Source organism: Pollachius pollachius (genome assembly GCF_949987615.1).
Source record: "Pollachius pollachius genome assembly, chromosome: 3".
Lineage (NCBI taxonomy): Eukaryota > Metazoa > Chordata > Actinopteri > Gadiformes > Gadidae > Pollachius > Pollachius pollachius.
The window spans coordinates 51,554,877-51,579,890 of NC_136936.1; the positions used below are offsets into that span (position 1 = coordinate 51,554,877).

A 25,014-nucleotide genomic window follows, 5' to 3' on the forward strand; every position below is an offset into this window, starting at 1 on the left:
ACGAGCTTTACTATTTTTGGTTTGTGGTTGTCTTTACAAATGTACTTCATTGCTTGTTTTGAATTTAAACAAAATATTAGATGTGAACTCTCCTAGAGCCCAGTTGGACGCGGATCCGAGCCACCAGTCTACTACACGTCCCTCCTGGATCATGCGCAGTAGGGCCCGTTAGCAGTAGCAGCACGCTAGCGATGCTAGGCTAACAGCACAGTGCGCCTCGGGTCGGTAAGCTAGCGCGGGTTAAAGCCACTAAGCCCTCCACTCAACCCTCCACTAACCCCCCACCAGGCCCCGGGGCACCGCTCCCCCTCCGGAGCAGAACCACGGACCCGTAAGGTAAAGTGAGCCGTCGGTCTGTCTGATCCGCCAGGCTGCTGTCTGTCCGCTAGCTCCACCAACATGATGACCAGACCGACGAGAGCCCTTCAGCTACATGTGGTCCACTGGGAGTACTGGTCCGGCTGGTGTGGCCCACTGGGAGCACGGGTCCCACGTGATGTGGTCTACATTAATAATGTCGGCTGATCTGTGACATAGAGCGGGTTGTTCGGCATTGCTGTTTCTATTATGGTTGACGACGTGTGTGTGTGTGTGTGTGTGTGTGTGTGTGTGTGTGTGTGTGTGTGAGAGAGAGATTAGACAGGAATTGTCAAGACAGGTCCGTCCCCCGGTGTGTCCTGTAGGGTCAGATAGGTCCGTCCCGTCCCCCGTAGGGTCAGACAGGTCCGTCCCCCGTGAGTCCTGTAGGGTCAGACAGGTCCGTCCCGTCCCCCGTAGGGTCAGACAGGTCCGTCCCCCCGTGAGTCCTGTAGGGTCAGACAGGGTCCAGTTCATCAGGGCTTGCTGCCGTTCTCCGTTGTGTTCTGTTGTTGACTCCGGTTCGTTCTTGGGCTGAACACGAACACGTCACCAGAGTCTGCTCTGATGTTTCTGTGGTTTCGTAACATCCGCTAACTGTCCTGTTTTTCTACATATGTGCATTTATTTAACATGGTGCTTAGCGAGAGCTTAACTGGAATAAGCCTGAAGGCTTACGGCTGATGCTTAAATGTCCATTAACAAATTGAATGCCTGAATCCACGTGTTTGATTGTATCGTATGGTGGTTTGTTGTATCTCATGGTGGTGGTGTTATGTACTTTATGGTGTTTTGATTTACTTTACACTGGTGTGTGGTACTTTATACTGGTGTGTTGTACTTTACGGTGGTTTGTCGTCTTTCTGGTGTTCAGGTGCGGCGGTCGGGCTGAATAAAGACCTGCGATGCTGAACCCCACCAATGGGGACCCCGTCCACGTTGTGGCCAATTATGTGGAGGAGTACCTGGACCTGGTAGAGTCGCTGCCCTTCGACCTCCAGAGGAGCGTGTCCCTCATGAAGGAGATCGATGCCAAGTACCAAGGTGGGATATTAATAACATTATAGGACACGTGGTTTTACTGGTATAAGGGGACCACAGATGAATGTGTTCTCGTCTCCAGTGCATCATTTAGTGTCTGATGTTCTGAGTGGTTGAACAGGAGTCCTAACCCTCACCTTGTGTTATTGATAGATCTGTTAGAACACTCCTTACACTGCCTCCATGACCCTGGTGTCTGTGCTGCTCTCTCCTCACTGTCCCCCTGGTGTCTGTGCTGCTCTCTCCTCACTGTCTCCCTGGTGTCTGTGCTGCTCTCTCCTCACTGTCTCCCTGGTGTCTGTGCTGCTCTCTCCTCACTGTCTCCCTGGTGTCTGTGCTCAGACGTCCTGAAGGAGCTCGACGAGGCGTATGAGCGGTACAGACGGGAGGCGGACCCCCTGCAGAGACGGCGGCTCCAGCTGGCCATCCAGAAGGTCCTGATCCGCAGCCAGGAGCTCGGAGACGAGAAGATCCAGATCGCTGCTCAGATGGTGCGTAGTGATCCCCCCTCCCCCGGTCGGACCTCTGAGGTCACCTGTCTCTAAAGGGGGTGTGTCTGACCTCTAAGGTCACCTGTTGCCGCTCCAAAGGGGGCGTGTCTAAGGTCACCTGTTGCCGCTCCAAAGGGGGCGTGTCTAAGGTCACCTGTTAGCCTCTAAAGGGGGCGTGGCTAAGGTCACCTGTCAGCCTCTAAAGGGGGCGTGTCTGAGGTCACCTGTCTCTAAAGGGGGCGTGACTGAGGTCACCGGTCTCTGAAGGGGCGTGGTCTTGTGTTGCAGGTGGAGCTGGTGGAAAACCGCACCCGGCAGATGGACTGGCACTCGGAGCACCTCCACTCGTCCCAGGAGAGCCCTGAGAGCCACGCCCCTCCCCCGGTCACCGTGGCCGCCGCCACCGCCGCCATCTTGTCCCCGGCGGCGTCGGTGACGGTGACGCCTGGGAAGGCGGCGCACCACGACAAGCGGAGGGAGGAGGCCCCGCCCAGCGGCGGCGCCCTGGACAAGTCCGGGGGGAAGCGGTCGCGGCGGCAGAAGAACGGGGAGGGGCGGGACAGCTTCGGGGGCGGCGGCCTGGAGCACGGCGAGGACGCCGGCGCCTCGCGGGAGAAGCGGGCCAAGACGTCCTCCAAGAAGAAGAAGCGGTCCAAGGGGAAGTCGGAGCGGGAGGTGTCCCCGCCGGACCCCCCCATCGACCCGGACGAGCCCACCTACTGCCTCTGCGAGCAGGTCTCCTACGGCGAGATGATCGGCTGTGACAACGACGAGTGCCCCATCGAGTGGTTCCACTTCTCCTGCGTGGGGCTGCACCACAAGCCCAAGGGCAAGTGGTTCTGCCCCAAGTGCCGGGGGGAGAACGAGAAGAGCATGGACAAGGCCCTGGAGCGGGCCAAGAAGGAGCGCTCCTACAACAGGTAGCCCCGCCCACGCTTCACGTTGTGTCCATTTGTATTTTTGTATCGACTCGCTGTTGGAAGAACAAGGACTCCTGGAAGAACCTATTTTTATGAGCGCCACAGAGCTACTTCCTGCTCACGTTTGTATTTGAAGTATAGACATAATGTAACGCAACCTGCATGTTTTGGGTCCACTGTTCTACTTTTACGTACCCATGGTTATTTTTTGCAAAGTTCTATCATGCATGCAACATCATTCTTGTTCCTACTTAATAAATAAAATACTTCCTCTATCTTTGTAGTCACGGGCCAATTCTGTGTTGAAATTAATCCTGTTCCAACATCGGGCCGCTGGGCTTTAAGACGGTTATGTGGAGTCATACACAACCTCCTCAATTCTGTTTTGGGCTGGTTACCACTTTACATACCATCAAAATGGACCAATTGAAAGAGAGACGAGTGAATTAGCCTTTTTATTTACATGTGTTGAAAAAAGTAAATGAGGGGAGAGTGAGAGAAGAGAGCTCCTTAATATAGTCAGACGCCTGCGACCGTAGGTACCCCAGAACTGACCCCTGAACTCTGCATGGAGTTCACAACACAGCAGACAGCCCTGGAGAGCTAGCTCATTAGTCGTCCCCGTGTTCCAGAGCCTGTCTCACCTGCCGAGGAAACCAATCAGAGCCCAGAGAAACGCCCCTGGGAAAAAACAACTACAGACCGAAAACCTGTTGGATGGCGGCCGAAGCGTCTCCACGTTGAACGCTTCACGCGTCCTTTAACATGATGAGTGAGGACACTTTACAGCAGAACAGCACTCAGGCGCTTTGGCAGAAGGCCCAACCCGTCCTGAGTGACCAAACTAAACCGCCCAACACAAGGCCCCTGACCAATCACAGAGAGCCAAAATAAAGAGAAAGGGTTCCGTGTTGAGGTGATACGGGGGAAGGTGAGGGTAAAGTGCATAAAAGCTTCAAGAGATGTGGGGGGGGGGGTCCACCAAAACACACACACACACACACTGGGCCCTGGGGCAGCAGGCGGTCAGCTGTCCCTCCAGCTCTGTTCCACGATGGCCGAGACCCTCTTCTGATACTCCCTCTTGTTCTCCTGGTACAGCTGGGCGGCCGGGCTGTTGGCCGGGCTGTTGGGGTTCGGCTCGTCCAGCAGCGACTGGGGGGGGGGGAACAGTTAGAACGGTACCAGTCCACCAGCGCTCATGACCACTGAAACCAGAGATGTTCCCGTACCGCTTTTTCTTCCTGATTCCGATTCCTGAACTTGGGCGATACCGAGTTTACACCGATACAGCGTCTATCATCGTAACGACTAACAGCGCCTGTTCTTATTGAAGGGTTCTCTTACGAGGACAGCGATGTTCACTTACTGTGGACTATTTTTTATTCCGAACTAGATCATTAACATTTATAATCTTTAATTAGAACACATTTGTATTCTTCTAGTTAAGCGTGAGCATCCATGTTTTTCAACTTGTTAGCTCTCAAGCACGTCGGTCGGAGACGGCGCGTTTCCCTTTCCGACCGTTAACGAACGCAGCAGAACGCCGCAGTGTCTGATGTTCTCTGTGTAGTTAATGAGTCATGTGATCGGATCGGCCCTGGACTGGCATACTCGCAGACACCCGACCGCGGTTCAGGCGGTCTGGGAGGAACCTCCGGTTCTGGTATCAGAGCAGCTGGAACCCGTCCTACCTGGATGGAGGTGAGGATGGAGGAGACGTCGTAGGTGGGACTCCAGCGGTTCTGGAGGATGTCGAGGCAGATGCTGCCGTCTGCGTACACTAGGAAACAACGATAACGTCACCGTACACATTCACGAAGAGGGGGGGGGGGGGGGGGGGGGGGGGGGGGAGGGGGGGGGGGGCCTACCGTTGGGGTGGAACATCTTGGAGACGAATCGCACCGTGGGGGGCTTGTTGGGGTACTCCTCTGTAAACTCCACCGTCAGCTTAAAGGTGCCTGGAGGGGGATGGAGAGCAGGGTTTAGTGACCGGCGGCCGGACCACTCGGACCCCAGCCACACCACTGTGTTCCTCCAGCCTTAGAACCTAGCCCACCGTATGAACTACAACACACTGTGTTCCTCTAGCCTTAGAACCTAGCCCACCGTATGAACTACAACACACTGTGTTCCTCTAGCCTTAGAACCTAGCCCACCGTATGAACTACAACACACTGTGTTCCTCTAGCCTTAGAACCTAGCCCACCGTATGAACTACAACACACTGTGTTCCTCTAGCCTTAGAACCTAGCCCACCGTATGAACTACACCACACTGTGTTCCTCTAGACTTAGAACCTAGCCCACCGTATGAACTACAACACACTGTGTTCCTCTAGACTTAGAACCTAGCCCACCGTATGAACTACAACACACTGTGTTCCTCTAGCCTTAGAACCTAGCCCACCGTATGAACTACAACACACTGTGTTCCTCTAGCCTTAGAACCTAGCCCACCGTATGAACTACAACACACTGTGTTCCTCTAGCCTTAGAACCTAGCCCACCGTATGAACTACACCACACTGTGTTCATCTAGCCTTAGAACCTAGCCCACCGTATGAACTACAACACACTGTGTTCCTCTAGCCTTAGAACCTAGCCCACCGTATGAACTACAACACACTGTGTTCCTCTAGCCTTAGAACCTAGCCCACCGTATGAACTACACCACACTGTGTTCCTCTAGACTTAGAACCTAGCCCACCGTATGAACTACAACACACTGTGTTCCTCTAGCCTTAGAACCTAGCCCACCGTATGAACTACAACACACTGTGTTTCTCTAGCCTTTAGAACCTAGCCCACCACATGAAAAAAAAAAAAATTAATCAATTGCAATGCTACTTCTCACTGAACAACTTGACAAGCAACTACCAGCATGCTTACAGGGAAGGACACTCAACCTCCACAGCGCTCACGCAAATGACAGATGATTGGTTAAAAGATATTGATCAACAGAATATTATAGGAGCAGTACTATTAGACTTTAGTGCTGCCTTTGATGCTATTGATCATAGCTTACTATTGAAGAAACTTAAGTGTTATGGCTTCACTCCATCTGCCGTAGCATGGATCGAAAGTTACCTAACCAATAGGAGGTTTTCTTTAATGGAAGCCTCTCAAATGCAAGACGTATAGAGTGTAGGATTCCACAGGGCTCTTCACTAGGACCTCTGCTCTTCTCGATTTTTACAAATGATCTCCCACATGTTTTTAAAAAAGTCTGTGTGTCTATGTATGCGATGATTCCACAATCTATATGTCTGCACAAACACTTGAGGAAATCACCTCAGCCCTCAACAAAGAGTTGCAGATGGTATTCAAATGGATCTCTGATAACAAACTTGTCCTGAACCTATCTAAAGCCAAGAGCAATGTATTTGGAACAAAACACACATTAAGTTCTAAATCCCAGTTGAATCTGGTACTAAACAATGTTGCTGTTGAGCAAGTACAGGAAACAAGGCTTCTGGGGGTAACCTTAGACTGTAAATTATCATGGTCAAGACATTTAGATTTACTCGTGCAAAAGATGGGGAGGAACATCTCTAGTCAAAAGATGCTCTTCTTTTTTAACACCTCATCTGACCAAACAGGCCTGCAGACCCTGGTACTGTCACGCCTAGATTATTGCTTGGTGGTCTGGTCAGGTACCACAAAAATTAATCTAGGGAAGCTTCAACGGGTACAAAACAGAGCAGCTAGGCTTGCCCTTAAATGCACACCGAGAGCCAACATAAATAACATGCATGACCAACTCTCCTGGCTGAAAGTTGATGTGAGGTTGAAATCATCACTTCTTTCTTTCACAAAAAACATTAATACATTAAATAACCCCGGTTTGTTTAGGCAGCTCACACGCTCCAATGTGCACACATACCCCACCAGACATGGCACCAGTGGCAACTACACAATTCCAACAATCAAAACAAACTCAAAACAACGCACAGTACTATGTAGAACCATGGTTGTTGGAACTTCCAGATCATATTTGAAAAACCAGAACAAAGCTAGCTTCAAAAAACAAGTGAAGCGACACCTCATGGCTGTTTGCACTGAATCCTAGTATGTATTACTAAATTTTACTTGTATTTAATATTTACTTTTATTTTTTATGTTGTTCGTTTTGTGTGCTGATGGTTTAGTTATCCATTCTTGTCTTTTTTTATCTGTTGTCTTGTATGTGGATTTCTTGCATTGTTATATGTTATGTGTGGAACCCAGGAAGAGTAGCTGATGTCTTCTGCATCAGCTAATGGGGATCCAAATAAAATCCATAAATCCATATGAACTAGCCACACCACACTGCGTTCCTCTAGCCTTTAGAACCTAGCCCACCATATGAACTAATTGGAATAAATAATGTATCAAAGATGGCGATTAATGCAACAATCGATCTGAAGGATTAATAACACCGTGACGGATCAGAACCCCCTCCACCCAGGGGAGGGGTAATGTTGACCGATGATGTCGTTGTGGTCATCCAATCACAGACACTCACCGTCCTCAAAGGGGGTCCCCTCAGGCCTGTGGGAACACAAACACATCCTGTTCAGGTCATGGATCCTTTACAACTGACATCACTTCCTGCTCTGCGAGGCCACGCTGCCGTACCCGAATATGACGGCGTTCCACACCATGATGTTGTTCTCAGAGGGGGCTCCGCTCACACCGGCGGGGGGGTCCTCCTGGAGTCTGGGGACCCAAAGAGTGTTACTACGGTACGAGACCATCGTACACACACATTGTGTTAATGAGGACCGTTCTAACACACACATTGTGTTAATGAGGACCGTTCTAACACACACATTTTGTTAATGAGGACCGTCCTAACACACACATTGTGTTAATTATAACCGTCCTAACACACATTGTGTTGTGTTTATGAGGATCGTCGTAACACACACATTGTGTTAATGAGGACCGTCCTAACACACACATTGTGTTAATGAGGACCATCCTAACACACACATTGTGTTAATGAGGACCGTCCTAACACACATTGTGTTGTGTTTATGAGGACCGTCCTAACACACACATTGTATTAATGAGGACCGTCCTAACACACACATTGTATAAATGAGGACCGTCCTAACACACATTGTGTTTATGAGGACCGTCGTAACACACACATTGTGTTTATGAGGACCGTCCTAACACACACATTGTGTTAATGAGGACCGTCCTAACACACATTGTGTTGTGTTTATGAGGACCGTCCTAACACACACATTCTGTTAATGAGGACCGTCCTAGCCCCTAATGGACTAGATGTTGGAGGAACAACATCCAGAGCTCTTCTGGTTCCGGACACTGAACCAGTTCCACTGGGTAGTAGTAGTAGTAGTAGTAGTACACTGAGGACCGTGGAGCCCAGAGAGAGGCTGGAGGGGGAGACACGCTGGCGCCCAGTACACAGAACCTTTTGGTTAGCTTCAGACGGAGAGCCGCTCCGCCAGCGAACCTTTAAAATCCGCTAGTTAGCACCGAACAGAGTCTTAACCAGTTAGTCTACTGGTTCTACTAACCCCTAACCCCAGCGGGACGTCATCTACTAACCCCGGCAGGACGTCTTCTACTTACCCCAGCGGGACGTCATCTACTAACCCCGGCAGGACGTCTTCTACTAACCCCAGCGGGACGTCATCTTCTAACCCCGGCGGGACGTCATCTACTAACCCCGGCGGGACGTCATCTTCTAACCCCGGCGGGACGTCATCTTCTAACCCCGGCGGGACGTCATCTACTAACCCCAGCGGGACGTCATCTTCTAACCCCAGCGGGACGTCTTCTACTAACCCCAGCGGGACGTCATCTACTAACCCCAGCGGGACGTCATCTACTAACCCCGGCAGGTCGTCTTCTGCTAACCCCAGCGGGACGTCTTCTACTAACCCCAGCGGGACGTCATCTACTAACCCCGGCGGGACGTCATCTACTAACCCCAGCGGGACGTCATGTACTAACCCCGGCGGGACGTCATCTACTAACCCCAGCGGGACGTCATGTACTAACCCCAGCGGGACGTCATCTACTAACCCCAGCGGGACGTCATCTACTAACCCCGGCAGGTCGTCTTCTGCTAACCCCAGCAGGACGTCTTCAACTAACCCCAGCGGGGCGTCAATCACACGACTCTCTACGGCCGGAACACCGATCGAGGCGTCAGGTGAGATTGTTGACGCCTGACAAGTTCGGTCGCGCTAGCGCTAGCTCCGAGCTAGCCTAGCAGCTCCTTCTGACACATCAGCCGCCAGCTTACCGTTTAAAGTCCCTCATGAGCCGTCTTCTGGCCGGAGTCGACATGGTTGTAGCGCCCTGGTCACCGAGGGCCCGCCGCTCGCTGTCTGATATTAATGCCTGATTATTAAGATCTCTTTTTACAACATCGCAGCCGCCGAAACCCGATCGGCCCGGTGTAGCGTCGCTGTGGCCGCGGATTACACCACTCCACCGCGGGGAGGGGGAGTGGACGGGTGACGTTACATCAGCTGTGGACCATACACACTGTACATCTACCATTGCAGAAGGGGGACGATATCTAGTAAAGAGTATTTAAAGGCCTTTACGATTAATGTATACAACTCTTCGGATGAATGTGTGTGGTTTACAGCGCTGTATAATTCTACCCCATTAGTGTAGATTGGCCCCGAGTGGGAGGAGCGGTTAGGCTGACGTGGGATCAGAGGATGGTTCTGGTTCCTAGCGACAGGTGAGATTGGACCCAACTGTTGATAACTTTACATTCACATGTATATGTACTATTAAGTAACTATAGCAAACAAATCAGTGAACAAAACAGTTCTCGCTAAAAGATTGAAGGTTTAGTTTCACAAACCCTTTATTTGTAATTAATGAGCATTGTGGCAATCATCCAATCAAACTTGTATCAAGAAATCTGAAAAATACATAAGTCCTTAATTAAACAGGATTATCAGAGTACAGGCATTGGTTAAATACATCGATGCGTATTCGTTCCCAAATAAAACAAGTTAATAAAGTGTATTTAAAAAAACGAAGCTCAACATAGTAACCAATGAACTTATGGTATTGGTTCTAATAACAAAACATTAACAAAGACATAACAAGTATATACATTGAAAACAGCAAATTTTATATATTTTTTTTAACAAATGAAGCAAAGCGTGGCTGTGAGGTGAAGGCCTTTGAGGCAACATCTACCAGACCAGGTCTCATGAGCCTGTAGAGGAGCATGGTGCTGAAGAACAGGTCTCATGAGCCGTGGTAGAGGAGCATGGTGCTGAAGAACAGGTCTCATGAGCCTGAAGATCAGCATGGTGCTGAAGAACAGGTCTCATGAGCCTGTAGAGGAGCATGGTGCTGAAGAACAGGTCTCATGAGCCGTGGTAGAGGAGCATGGTGCTGAAGAACAGGTCTCATGAGCCGTGGTAGAGGAGCATGGTGCTGAAGAACGCGTGGTCATAGAACTGCTCTGCCTTGACCGATGTCTGGTGCTCCAGCTGACTGCCTGCACTGGGGGCCTCGTCCCCGTAGGCAGGCTGCTGGACCCCGCTGGATTCTGGGGCCCCCCCCCCTCGCTGGCTGTGGCCATTTGAGGTAAAACCCCCAGAGTGTGTTTCACCTGCCACTAGAGATGAGACAAAACCACAATATAGAGGAGCGGTCACGTCACGCAGTAGAGAACCACAGTCGGCTCATCAACGGACAACGGGCAGAGCTGGACTTAGACACTGTCACAGGCTGCAGCCTGGAGGGCCACAGTGGGGCCCCAGGCCACAGCCGGGGCTCCAGGCGGCTTGACCGGCCTGGTGGACTCGACGTCTGCCTGGATGAGGAGAGCTCTCGGTCAAACCGAGGTCTGAGGGAGAGTTCAGAGCCTCAATCCGAACCCCTCCTGCATTCCGCATATCGGAGAACCGTAGGTCCGCTGCGCCCTCAGCCTGGGATGTTCATTTAACAACCGCCTCGATTAGTTTAATGAGGCAGAACATACTGACCCAGCCTCCATTTGTAAATGCCAAAGCTGAATTGAGACAGTCAATATCACTGAGCTATCCTATACTGTCAATCATGACATCACGAGTCACAAGTGCCGCGTTTAATCTCCCAAACATGTCGACAGTAGAACTCCAACCGCCATCTTTACACCAGATTTACACATTGAAGCGTCAGCCTGTACCGCCACACTGAGGACAGCTCCAGTGTGGCGCATCTTGATTAATAACATTCATTATATGCTTTGGCTTATAGTGAAACTCTCCTCTAACAAATGAGAAGGAAATTGTCAGGCCAAAGCTAAACGAAGAAATCCCCTGAATGGATCTGAACCAAGAGGAACAAGGCACTGAACACACAACCTCTCCCTTCTGGGAACTTCTAAAACTAAGTTTTACATGTGTAGATGTGTGAATTTGGGCCCTATATTTACAGCCATCACAAAATCCTGACCTTTACTGGTCTACACATCACTGGTTATCATGTTCCTGTAAATTGTGCAAGAAAACATCAACCGAAATCTCTAACTTTTATATCCTTGACCAAAACCAACCAACAGATCTAACAAACGAAGAATCTCGAAGGAAAATCATATATTACTCATCTTAAGATGACACAACTCTATTCCAAAGCAACAAAGTAAACCCCTAGACGAGCCACTACAACACCACGGCCCGCTAACCCTCTGAAGCTAGGCGCTAACCCTCTGAAGCTAGGCGCTAACCCTCTGAAGCTAGGCGCTAACCCTCTGAAGCTAGGCGCTAACCCTCTGAAGCTAGGCGCTAACTCTGAAGCTAGGCGCTAACTCTGAAGCTAGGCGCTAACTCTGAAGCTAGGCGCTAACTCTGAAGATAGGCGCTAACTCTGAAGCTAGGCGCTAACTCTGAAGCTAGGCGCTAACTCTGAAGCTAGGTGCTAACTCTGAAGCTAGGCGCTAACTCTGAAGCTAGGTGCTAACTCTGAAGCTAGGTGCTAACCCTCCAGAGGGGGCGCCTCGCCCTCCAGAGTCCCCCCCTAGAGGTAGGCGTAGGAGTTGGTGCAGCGGCATGGGGTCTGCATGGCGCCCACGGTGCTGATCTCCTGCTCCCTGGGCGCGGCGGGGGCCCAGTCCTGCCTCTGGTCCGGCCCGGGGGGCGGGGCCAAGGGCCCCAAGGTAAAGGGGGCGGGCCCACCTGAGGTTGAGGAGGACTCCTCCAGCATGCTCTCCATGAGGTCCTCTCCCGCGCCTCCTCCGTTCAGCAGTCCTGGGGGGGCGCCGAAGCCTGGGGGGTAACGAGGAGCATGGTTAATGAGGTTCAATGAGGAGCATGTCTTAATGAGGTTTTAATGAGCATGTCTTAAAGAGGTTTAATGAGCATGTCTTAAAGAGGTTTAATGAGGAGCATGTCTTAATGAGGTTTAATGAGGAGCATGTCTTAATGAGGTTTTAATGAGCATGTCTTAAAGAGGTTTAATGAGGAGCATGTCTTAATGAGGTTTTAATGAGCATGTCTTAAAGAGGTTTAATGAGGAGCATGTCTTAATGAGGTTTAATGAGGAGCATGTCTTAATGAGGTTTTAATGAGCATGTCTTAAAGAGGTTTAATGAGGAGCATGCCTTAATAAGGTTTAATGAGGAGCATGTCTTAATGAGGTTTTAATGAGCATGTCTAAAAGAGGTTTAATGAGGAGCATGTCTAAATGAGGTTTTAATGAGCATGTCTTAATGAGGTTTAATGAGGAGCATGTTTTGGGGCGTACCATTGGTTCTTGGCTTCTTAAACTGACTGGCCTCCATGCCGTCAAACGACCGCTTCCTGTTTGGGGCTGCGGACAGGAAGCTGCGCCCTTGGAGGGCGGGGTGGGCGTGGTCCCCGTTGGGGGCGGACCCGTTCAGGCCGAACCCCCCAAGCGGGCCCTGGACGGGGGCCAGGTTCCTCTGGAGGTTCTGGGCGTTGAATAGGACCTCAGCGCACTCCCGGAAGCCCTGGGCGTGGGCCAGGTCGGCCGCGGTCAGCCCGCTGGCGTTCCTCAGGCTGTACGACAGGAAGGACACGCGTCAGCACCCCCCGGGGACCGCGTGGGGACAACCAATCAGCACGCACTCACCAGGCACTCGGAGGACACACAGACAGACACCGTCCACACACACACACACACACGGCCTGCACTATCCTCGTCATCGATGATGGATGACGTATGATCCTTCTGGGATCATAGTCCATAACACGCTAAAGCCTGATTAAAAAGTGCTTAATAAGGGGAACGATATCTGCTGCAGGAGGATATGATTCAGACGAGTAACAATATAGTTTCAATGAAGGACTGAACCTCTGGGTGATCCACTGATGGTACCTCCTCTAGTGTCTACAGGGAGACGGCTGGTCTGTGGACTGGTCTGTGGACTGGGCTGTGACTGGGCTACGGACTGGTCTGTGGACTGGGCTGTGGAGGTCCTGCTGGTCATCAAGAGATGAGAGGAGACGCTGTGATCGCTGTCTTCATCGGAGACACAAGCTCTTGGCCGGACCCAGAAGGTGGAGTCAGCTGTTCTTGGTTCTTAATAATTATAGGGTGAAATTAAGTAGAAACAGGAGATGGGGCATCAGGGAGCGCAGGCAGCGGACAAGGAGGGCGATTCTTCTTCACTTCTCCAACATGTAGGTCAGGGTCTGGACGCCATGGGTCCAGGAAGTAGATAAGTCTTGTGTCGTCACTTCCTGCTTGGGTTCCATCAGCGTCAAGCGGTGGAATCACAAGAAGGAAGTTCAGAACGCGGAACGAAGAAAGGCCTGGAGCACTCCCGTTTCTGGAACCCTTGAAGCCCCCGGGAAGCTTGATCCATCCCTGTCTTAATAATCCTATCAATATCTTCATCAGCCCTGGATCATATCTTCATCAGCCCTGGATCAATAACTTCATCAGCCCTGGATCAATAACTTCATCAGCCCTGGATCAATAACTTCATCAGCCCTGGATCCAGAACCTCCTCACATCCTGATGCAGCAGGTATCTGGGGACTATGTGGGGGGTTATGAACAAGCAAACAATGCAGTGATGTCAACATAATCTTTGGGTTTATATTAGTGATGGAAACAATGTCATTGGTTGAACATACCTAAATATTAACTAATTATATAGTTAAGGGAATAGACTTAGGCAGAGGGGAGGCAGTTGTTTCTTATAAATGGCAACAAGCTTCTAAAGACGTCTACCACGGCTCCATGAACGGTATTCAGCCCAACGATTTAGAAGGCCAACGGTAAATTCATCCAACTGCCAAGTTTAAACACACTGCTGACACTTGTTTGTAGGCTAAAGGTCACAGGATAGTGGTGAACAGAGCTCTCAAGAACACAGTGGGTCTTTGTGTAAATAATGAGGTGGAGCCACGCCTACGGGGGGAGCTAGTCATCATGGAGGAACTAATGCACTATTCCAAAGGTCTCCTCTAAGAACACCATATGTCCTTACTACATATTTTCCATAATGTTATAATAAGAAGAAATAATATATATACTATAAGGAAGAGCCTATTAGGAAGTATGTTGAACCAAGTGACATTGCCTCCCAAACACGGAACTAGATTTGGTCTCACTACAAGTCCATTGTTTGCTTATTTATAGATAAAACTAAACCAAATCATTAACTGTTCCTTCTTTCCTGCTAAGCAGGTGTGTAAATAAAGTTGAGGAAATGGTGCACATGAAAAACATTTTCTGTAGAATTTGAAATTAAAATTAAAACACATCAATCTGAATGGAGTCCCATCAAATGAACGCTTCCAAAGCCCCCAGGTGGTCTGGTCTCATGTGGTTGGTGGATGGTCTCACTTAAGGGTGAATAGTCTCACTTAAGGGTGAATGGTCTCATTTAAGGGTGGAAGGTCTCATTTAAGGGTGGATGGTCTCACTTAGGGAGCGTTTGGTTTTGTGACCTAAACTCCCTCAGTTCAGGGTCATTCCTGATCTCTGGGTTGAACCATTTTAAGATAATTTAGCAGTACATTTTCCACTCCAGTTCTACGCTTCTATCCATTATTAATGCCAAGTCCAGCACGGATCAAAAGTTGGCGACAAAATGCTTGCAAAAGCAAACTGTATCACATAATCCCAAGATAAGAAACTGCCTGAAACTGGGCTTTCATGTCGCTGCTCGTTGAGGCCTCAACAGCCGCAGGTACACTTCAGGTACAGTGGCTACACCATGCAGCAGGCACAGGGAAATCTAATAATTATAGAAAACCATAATGTAATATTGTAGAAAACCAACAACTGTATAATAGTTGAATGTATAATAAGCAAATATAACTAGTAAATTGTGGGTTATGACTCAGTTAACCTGACTAATCTCTTTGAATGTTTTTCAAGGTTATTTCTCAGATATTGTCGCAATGTTTTTTATTCTGTCTCTGAGGGGAACCTACATGAGTTTCAAATTCATAAAATAAACAGATATATTATACCTTACTACATGATAGGTAATAAGCAGTATTACTCGTAGATAGTGAGACCAAACACCAACCGACACCAGAGCAAAGGTGTCTACTCACCCCCATCTTGGCAGGACAATTAAAGGAAGCGTTAATTCGTAGTAAATGCCTGCCTTTTGATTTCCTCCTGTCTCTATCTCCCAGCTCCCTGTCATCATGCTACATAGTGGGACTCACATGACTAACCTGTCCTCACAAGGGGATCCTATGGTTAGTTAAAAATAACAAATCAAAGAAATAAACTCATTACAGAAACAATTATGAATAGCAAAGCATGCATGTCTAAAAAAACGTACATATTCAATTTAACGTTTTGATTCATAAAGTCCTAGCATTAAAACCAATCACCGCAAGAAATACCTCAACAGTTTGCCCGAGTGGAGGTAGGAAGCGATAGTGAGAACACTCAAAGCCACAACAGTGCAGCTATCCCAGGGAACGGGGCAGCAGTGTCTATTCTCCCCCTTTCAAGGATTACTTGACCAAACCAAGTCATTTCCAATTCAATGGCTGTAAAACATTAAAACGTAGGGTTCTGTTCCGTTAACAGTACAGAATTTATTTCGTACTTATTGTCACTTTCAGGAAAGAAAGGTGACAAAAGATCAGATGTCAAAACAGACTGTATGATATCATGGGGTTAATATTGTAAGTGACAGACAGATAAAACAGTTTTAATAGGCGAAATAATCTGCATAATAAATTGACAGTGTAAAACTATTGCAACAAGATGTTAGCAGAATACAGTTACTAGCTGGTCTAACCCTCCAACAAGCGCCAACGGTCACTACTCTAAAGGCAGCTGCTATGCACTACCCGCCACCACTGACGAGGCTCATGACAAACCTAAAACACATTCAAGATTTGTGTTTAATTTCATAGGGTCCCACTAGTTATATAATTAATCTAAGGTTTATTCAGGTTTTGATATTTTAGAATAACAATATTTGATCTGAAATTCCATGATTTATTTGCAGCACAAACGGCTGTGTGTCAAATTAAATGCAATAAAGTGTGTCAAACGTATCACGATGATATTGTCAACACATACCGATGTTTTTAGTGCATTAGGGAAGTATTCAGACCAGCTGATGTGATAAGACGTCTAGGGAACATTTCTTCTTTGGGGGGGTTCAGAGACCAGAGTAGCTTCCATCAGTGGAAGAAGCTGGAACCCCCCTGAATCCCCCTGGGGCTGGCAGGCTACGGGGGGGGGGGGGGGGGGGGCACTGTGGAGCAGGAGAACCCAGGGGGAGGCGTGGTTCTTCAGGATGGTCTCGGCTCACCCCCTCGCCGTTCACCCTCCAGGAGGTGAAGCGCCGTGATGCTGATCTCATACTGTGAGGAGCTCTTTATTTGCAGGTTCTAAAGGACGAGTCAGGATGGAGTGTAAGCTCAAAAGAATAAAACGGAAGAGAGATCTTTGGGAAAGCTTGATCCAAAGCGATCAGGACCTCAAAAGAGGGGAAGGGTTTCTTTTCGAAGGAGGAACGATGGGCCCACAGCCGAGAACGCAAAACGCAGGAGGCATCGGACGTCTCTGGATATGTGTGGGGCACAGCCCGACGGAAGACCTCAGGAGCTGTGGCTAGGAAGCCCCCCCCTGACTTTGGGGTCGATGGAGGAGAAGAATGGAAGGCCTTCCCCAGATATATCCATCATGACCTCAAGAAGACTAGTGGATGTAGTCACTACAGAAAGCAGTTCGTCAAAGAACCAAGTAAAGGCATGGAGGTGAACAAGAGATTGCTTAAAAAGTACAGTAGCATGTTCTCTCTTTTCATTTTGGGGAAGAACAACAACGTTGAATGAGGAGTGATGTTTCAATGAGTGGTCCGAATACTTTCCCAATGCACTGTAACGTGTTGTCTCTGGGCCTCATTGTACCTCCTGGGACATGGTTAAGGGTGCTGGTGAAGCATGCTTTTTCTAGGAACGGAATTTCGACTCCGATTACAGTCGGTTTAAAACTGACTGTAATGTGTATATATATAGAGTTGGGAAGTAAACATTTGAGTTCCTGTTTGGGTCCAGGGAAGGTTCAACTGGGGACAGCATCTGGACTGGCAGACACAAGAAGTATTTATTAAAAGGTACAAAATGCACATTGGTATGAAAATCCAAAATAACATAATACCTATAGATATTTCATAATATAAATTATATGTATAAGCACAGTCTATGCTTGTAACATTTGTGGAAGTATGTTTAAGTCTTGCCGGAATTTCAAATCAAATATTTTCCCCCTATTGGGAAAATATCTTATGTTGTTGGTGGTTATTATTATCTATTATATTAGATACTATTATCTTAATACATGATTATGAATGAAACCGGAATAGTGTATTATTTGGTAGCTGGTGAAGTTGACGATTGTGAGAACATTCATACTGAGTTTAGTGATTACTTTCTAATCTCTCTGGAGTATTTTAAACCATCTTGTAATCGTACATCTGTTTCGTCTTTATTCATTTATGTGAAATGTTAATTATATAATGAATGAACGTGAACAGATTGTATTAAGTTGTGATTTTTGATTTCAATGTGGATAAAGTTGGTGCTAAGAGCTGTGAGCTAACAGCTTCTCTGCACACGGTTAAGGCTGAACCTGCGCTAAGGTAACCTGGCTAAGGCTCCGTCTCTGGCCCGGTCACATGCGGTCTGGGGTCGGACCCCAAGAGGAAGGCTCCACGACGTCAGCCCACAGCTGGCCTTGGAACGGCCTTTAACGTCTTGGGCGAATTCACCCTTCATTTAGATAATCATCCTACACTCTCTGATGGGGTCACTCTGTACTGAGCTGTCCTCCTCTGATGGGGTCACCCTGTACTGAGAGCTGTCCTCCTCTGATGGGGTCACTCCGTACTGAGCTGTCCTCCTCTGATGGGGTCACCCTGTACTGAGCTGTCCTCCTCTGATGGGGTCACCCTGTACTGAGCTGTCCTCCTCTGATGGGGTCACCCTGTACTGAGCTGTCCTCCTCTGATGGGGTCACTCTGTACCGAGAGCTGTCCTCCTCTAATGGGGTCGCCCTGTACTGACCTGTCCTCCTCTGATGGGGTCACCCTGTACTGAGCTGTCCTCCTCTGATGGGGTCACCCTGTACTGAGCTGTCCTCCTCTGATGGGGTCACCCTGTACTGAGCTGTCCTCCTCTGATGGGGTCACTCTGTACCGAGAGCTGTCCTCCTCTGATGGGGTCACTCTGTACCGAGAGCTGTCCTCCTCTGATGGGGTCACCCTGTACTGAGCTGTCCTCCTCTGATGGGGTCACCCTGTACTGAGCTGTCCTCCTCTGATGGGGTCACCCTACACTCTCTGATGGGGTCACACTGTTCTTAGAGCTCTCCTCTCTGATGGGGTCACTCTACTCCCTGTTCTTAGAGCTCTCCTCTGTGATGGGGTACCCCTAGTCCCTGTTCTTAGAGCTGGGGGTCCACGCCAGGTGTCAGAGGGTCTTTCAGGTCGTTACTTCCTGAGGATGACTGACTTCCATTCACTTTTCTACGTTTCTATTCACGATTGACCTGTTAGCGGTCGTTGGTATCAAATCATACGTGCTCATACAAGCATTTAACATTTAATTTGCCTCAAGGTCTGTCTTCCAATCAGCTCATTTAAAACACTAAAGTTGAGGATGTGTCTGACCCGTGTGTGGCTTTGTGTAAATCGGATGACCTGTTATCACCTTAATTTACTCTGTAAGATGTTTTGTGTAGATTTGGTTTAAATATATTGTAGTTATTAAATGTGTATTCTTTACTTATCTTCTGTTTCTTCACAGGAACCTTCGTTTTGGCATGTGTTATCTTGTGTACATTATTGTTGAAGTTCATTTTTAACTTAAGTTACAGAAAGCGTCTTAAAGTTGTCATGAGCCTCATTCCCACCTAGTCTGGCTGTACTTTCCTGCTGCCAGTGAGCCTCCTTATTTTTGGAACATAAGCTAAAAAAGGACATGACGTAAGAAACAATTCTAAGGCCTGCAGGGAAAAAACAAGTTAATCATCATCACATCAGTGCCCACAGAAGCAGATGACCAAACGCACATCCTCCCAGCCTAGCATCAGGTAAGCCCCCAGAGGTCCAGTCAGTATTAGGCATGCTGTGTCCAGCCCACTAGTGAGGAACCTGTTCTATTTAGAGCATTGCACGCCGATCTGAAATGGGTCTTATTGAGTTAAGTGCTTTATTGACCGTACCTACAAATTGTCACACTATGTGGGAAGCTTTAGCCACTAATATTGAGATCTCTTACCGAAAGCCAACTGCTCTGCAGTTAATTAGCCAGCTTGAATGTTTAGACATGTACGGATGCTCTGTATCCACTGAACAACATTCACTGTTAAATAGTTGTCAACATGCCCTTTCAGTATTAATTAAGACCGTGAAGCAGGTCATACATTCACTGAAGAACACAGCATGTGTTAACACTCTGGTGGTATCTGATTACTGGACTATGAGGGTGTCAGAATGAAACAGCTCATTGTGCAAATCTAATTCATAATATGATGCATACAAATATAATGCTCTGGTGATTTGACTTAAGTTTACTATTTTTCTCTTCAACATGTATCATCTAATTAATACTGACTGAGGATGACAGTTGGAGGTGAGGTCACTAGAATACCTAATAATTGGCTCTAAGGAACTTGGAAGATTAAACTGGTTTGGGTAATTACTTTTAGCTCAATCCTCTACATGATACAAAAGAATCCAGATACTAGTTATAGCATTCTTTCATTACTATGACTATGTCAGATCAGGGTGTGTACATCTAGACGCCCAGAAGGCCGTCTGCAACAATGGCTTTAAGTTAAACAACAGTCAGGTGAAAGAGAGAACCCTCTGTACCACAGAGCACTCATACTGTGTTTACACTCCTCATTATCAAGAATGCATAATGACTCTTAAGGACCTTACTGTACCGACAGCAATATATTGTCTCTCCATCTTCAGACAAATTTACTTATTGTAAGTCGCTTTGGATAAAAGTGTCTGCTAAATGTAAATGTTAGCAGCGTGCCTAGTTATGCCTCTAACAATATCTTGAGTCAATCAGCCGAGTACCTACACATTAATACTTATTGTGCAACAGAAGCTGCTTTTAATTTGATGCGACAGAAGGCAGCATTCAAACTGACACCACCTCAGACAGAGAGGGATGTGCACCTGGTCATCTGGTTCAGCCGGGCACCCAATACACTGAACCAAACAAGGGGTTAGAAATCAAACCACACTCAGATATAACAAAGATCATGCAACAGGACCTCCTATGTTCACATCAACATCAAGTTCCTCTCTGCTGTGTATAATGAATCAATGTTTCTTAAACCTTTAAACGTTTAGCTGCACAAAACGTGAATTACAGGATGTAACCACCTCTGCTTATATCATCATTTCAGCAAAAGATAAATAATATAACTTTTTTACACCTGAGTTATAAATCTATTTTGAAGAACCCATACACATTTTAACTCTGATTAAGGTGGCCATTATACAAAGAAAGAAACTTGATGTGAATTGTTATATTATACAGTTTCTATAATCGTTCTAAATGTTACATTTGCAGGGGAACACCACCAAAACATGCAAACTAGAGTTATAGGTTTTCTCTTTAAATAAACGTGTGAGGAGTGTGTGTGCCCAGTGTTGTTGAATCATGAACTGGCAATATTAAGGACTGGCCCCAAATATGTTAATAAATGGCTATTATTTGATTAATGATAAATGTAAATCAAAGGATAGAAAGCTTACGGGCCAGGTATGTGATATTCTAGCCAGTGGGTCATATTAAAACCACGTGTCTGTAGCTGCCACTGAATGTGACGATTTAGATACAGAGGTCTTCAGGGTTCATCTTCAGCTTTACCGCAGGAAGCAGCTCCTACCCATCACCGTGGAAACGGGATCTCCTAGCTATCACTGTGGAAACGGGATCTCCTACCAATCACCGTGGAAACGGGATCTCCTAATGATCACCGTAGAAACGGGATCTCCTAACGATCACCGTAGAAACGGGATCTCTTATCGACCACCGTAGGAACGGGATCTCCTACCGACCCCGGGGGAGAGGGGAGCCCTACAGGCAGCTGGTTTGGTGGCGCCCCTGCAGAAGGCGTGTTAGGTGCTGGTAGTAGAGGCAGCGACGGAGTGAGGAGTAGGACTTACTCAGCCTGGGCGCCCTGCGTCAGCAGAGCCCTCACACACTCCAGGCTGCCCGCGCGGGCAGCCTTGTGGACCGGGGCCTCTCCCACATAGTCCTGGGGAGGAGATCAACCAACATGGTCACATAACCCGGTATCAACCAATCACACACGGTCATATTGGCCTCGGTCCATCTCCAAGGCAACGTGTTCTGCAGCCAGCAGCCCCCTCCCACCTCCCTCCCCCCCAGAGATCAGACGCAGGCTGGAGGAAGACGAGGGTGTGAACTTTACCCCCCCCCCGCCCCCCCTAGACAAACAGGGCGGGGGGGGGGATGTAAAGCCGTTGGAGGCGTCTGTCATCCCCCTAAATGTAGGTCAGGAAAGTGCTGCAGTTAACCTCCGCTCCAACTCCCAGAGAGTCCTGAGCTAATCCTGATAGCTGCTGACGGTCTGTAGCAACACACACTCCACCAGACACACTGAGAGCCAACACACACACTGCACTAAACACACTGTGTGTATCAGAGTCAACACACACTGCACTACACACTGCCAACACACATCATCACACATCATCCTCTCTGTGTCTGATCCCTCTGAGATCAACGAGTCTTTTCCTCGCGGATCAACGTGACGTCCTCTGTTATGACTACAGCCTTCACTGGAGAGGAAAATTTACCATAGCAACCCCCAGCTGGTGTATTGTACTGTTAGCATCCTATGTATCAAATCCTCAGATCCTGTCTCTCTAGTATCAGATCATGTATTAACAGTCTCTCTGGTATCAGATCATGTATTAACAGTCTCTCTGGTATCAGAACATGTATTAACAGTCTCTCTAGTATCATAACATGTATTAACAGTCTCTCTAGTATCATAACATGTATTAACAGTCTCTCTAGTATCAGATCATGTATTAACAGTCTCTCTGGTATCAGATCATGTATTAACAGTCTCTCTAGTATCAGATCATGTATTAACAGTCTCTCTAGTATCAGATCATGTATTAACAGTCTCTCTGGTATCAGATCATGTATTAACAGTCTCTCTAGTATCAGATCATGTATTAACAGTCTCTCTAGTATCAAAACATGTATTAAAAGTCATTCTGCTTTCAGATCATGCACTAAGGTACGTGAGGTGTGTGGTTGGCCCTACCTGTTTCGGGTTAATGTATTAAGGTACGTTAGCTGCGGTCGGGCCCTACCTGTTTCGGGTTAATGTATTAAGGTACGTTAGCTGCGGTCGGGCCCTACCTGTTTCGGGTTAATGTATTAAGGTACGTTAGCTGCGGTCGGGCCCTACCTGTTTCGGGTTAATGTATTAAGGTACGTTAGCTGCGGTCGGGCCCTACCTGTTTCCTAATGTCCGCCCCGGTTTGCAGCAGCCACAGCAGGCAGGCGGGGTGGCCCCCGAAGGCGGCGATGTGGGTGGGGGTCTGGGCGAAGCGCGAGGTCACCGCGTTCACACCGCAGCCCACCGCCACCAGACGCATCACACACTCCAGCTGGGGAGGTTAGTTAACAGGTTAGTTAACAACTCATCACACACTCCAGCTGGGGAGGTTAGTTAACAGGTTAGTTAACAACTCATCACACACTCCAGCTGGGGAGGTTAGTTAACGACAAGTTAGTTAACAACTCATCACGCACTCCAGCTGGGGAAATACTGGTTAGTTAACAACGCATCCCTTATTCTCCAGCTGAAGAGAAAAGGGTTAGTTAACAACAGGTTAGTTAACAGGTAAGTTAACAACTCTTCTTCTGATTCATTCACTAACTTCCACACTAAACGAACAGTCAGATCTCGTCAGAGTCGTTCTGATAATAAAACACAACGGTCGACTTGGCGCTCGTTTTTGAACGAGTCGGCGGACACGAGAGCCTTTGATGTTCCGTGTTCACGCCGGACACCACACCTCCGCGCGGTCAGGATGGACATGGCGCCAACGGGCCCGGCGGTAGGCGTTAGACAGCCCGGGAAGAAAGGGAGCTAACATCGGTGCCCCGGGAGGTCGACCAGTCAACCGCCGTGAAGATGCTCGCTAAGCAGCGCGAAGAGGCGCTTGTTCCTGCCACCGAAACGCGACGGCCAACGGTTCAACACCCGCGAACCGTGTGCGCAGTTGGCGACCATTACAAGCACACGGCCGACCGCGTTCACACCGGGGAACGTGCACGCGCTCTCTATACACAACTCCACGTTCTCGACATGAAGATAACCAGTAGTAAGATTCCCAGTAGTGGAATAACCAGCATAATCAGCAGCGGCCGTGGAGCTACCTGTCCAAAGTGCGCGGCCCAGTGGATCGGCGTCCAGCCGTAGAACGAGTCCTCCGCCGCAAGCTCCGCGGGGCTCGTGACGCACCGGAGGAGATCGCACAGCGCGCCGACGTCCCCGTCCCTGCACGCGCGGTGGAGAGGGAAGCGGAGGTTCAGCACCTCCTCACTCGAGAACCCGGACGACTCGGCGTCTCCCGACATCCTGGCCCGAGATGGACGGAAACGAGGCAGACACGACGGCTCACCGCTCCGGTACGACGTGTGGGATTTTCCGGTCGTTTCCCAAATAAGACCCCCGCCTCAGCGTCTGCAACTGCGTGCTTCTGCCTGACTACACACACACGCGCAGAAGAGCGGGAGGCTCAGCGCGCTAACGCTGGATGGATTGAAACTTGAGAAGCTCGGAGGGGAGCCGCAAGCTGCGGGGCGGATCGTGTTCAAAACACGAAGTGGATTCAGCTTGTAAAGTGGCGGACCGCTTTCAAAACACGGAGTGGATACTGATTGTAAAGAGGCAGACCGGCTTGAAAACACGGATTGGATTCATCTTGTAAAGGGGCGGACCCCGTCAAAACAAGGAGTGGATTCAGCTTGTAAAGGGGCGGACCCCGTCAAAACAAGGAGTGGATTCAGCTTGTAAAGGGGCGGACTGCGTTCAAAACACGGAGCGGATTCAGCTTGTAAAGGGGCGGACCACGGTGATTGATTGCATTGATAGCCATTGGCATATGGCGCAGCTCGTGAACCCTAATTCAGAACCACCAGGTTGTTGGTTTGAATCCCGTCGAGCTTTGTCTTCACCGACACACCCTGCAGTCTGCGGCCTGACCACTAGGGGGAGAAAAACGACAGATTTGCGGCCTGACCGCTAGGGGGAGGCAAATGACAGATTTGCGGCCTGACCGCTAGGGGGAGGCAGACACACCCGACAGTCTGCGGCCTGACCGCTAGGGAGAGGCAGACTCACCCGGCAGTTTGCGGCCTGACCGCTAGGGGGAGACAGACGACCAGTCTGGGGCCTGTCCACTAGGGAGCGGCAAACGACCAGTCCGCAGTCTGACCAATAGGGGGAGACAGACGACAACATGCTGAACTGGGTCAAACCCTGCAGGTACTTCATCATCCCGAGGCGGAGTAGGGATCAGCGTCATGACGTCAATAATACTTCCCTGTTAAAACTACTTACGGCGATGAGGTCAGAAGGTTCTTTCTGTTTCGTTTACACGTTTACTCGTAGCCTCTGAAGCGGCCGACGCTCCCTGTCCGCTAACAGACCGTTGTGTTTCCTCTTAAACTTTCTGCGTTTCATTTTGTTTATTTTG

General features: G+C 48.7%; 3 protein-coding genes across 3 annotated transcripts; 1 reads left to right on the forward strand and 2 right to left on the reverse strand.

The window, feature by feature from the left end:
- Positions 1-180: 180 nt before the first annotated feature.
- ing1 (inhibitor of growth family, member 1) lies at positions 181-3,075 on the forward strand. The gene is made up of 4 exons (XM_079732148.1): positions 181-336; positions 1,232-1,401; positions 1,741-1,889; positions 2,178-3,075. The coding sequence occupies exons 2-4, from the start codon at positions 1,263-1,265 to the stop codon at positions 2,811-2,813; spliced, it is 924 nt and encodes a 307-aa protein (XP_079588274.1). The 5' UTR covers positions 181-336; positions 1,232-1,262; the 3' UTR covers positions 2,814-3,075.
- A 176-nt stretch (positions 3,076-3,251) lies between these two features.
- Positions 3,252-9,254, reverse strand: ube2al (ubiquitin conjugating enzyme E2 A, like). Its single transcript, XM_079732153.1, has 6 exons — positions 9,077-9,254; positions 7,429-7,509; positions 7,316-7,341; positions 4,681-4,770; positions 4,504-4,592; positions 3,252-3,964 (listed from the first exon to the last, which is right to left on the reverse strand). The coding sequence occupies exons 1-6, from the start codon at positions 9,118-9,120 to the stop codon at positions 3,836-3,838; spliced, it is 459 nt and encodes a 152-aa protein (XP_079588279.1). The 5' UTR covers positions 9,121-9,254; the 3' UTR covers positions 3,252-3,835.
- Positions 9,255-9,630: 376 nt separating this feature from the next.
- Positions 9,631-24,413, reverse strand: ankrd10b (ankyrin repeat domain 10b). Its single transcript, XM_079732147.1, has 6 exons — positions 23,693-24,413; positions 22,765-22,917; positions 21,433-21,524; positions 12,532-12,806; positions 11,964-12,053; positions 9,631-10,423 (listed from the first exon to the last, which is right to left on the reverse strand). Exons 1-6 carry the CDS (start codon positions 23,891-23,893, stop codon positions 10,212-10,214), a joined length of 1,023 nt encoding a protein of 340 aa, XP_079588273.1. The 5' UTR covers positions 23,894-24,413; the 3' UTR covers positions 9,631-10,211.
- Positions 24,414-25,014: the final 601 nt, after the last annotated feature.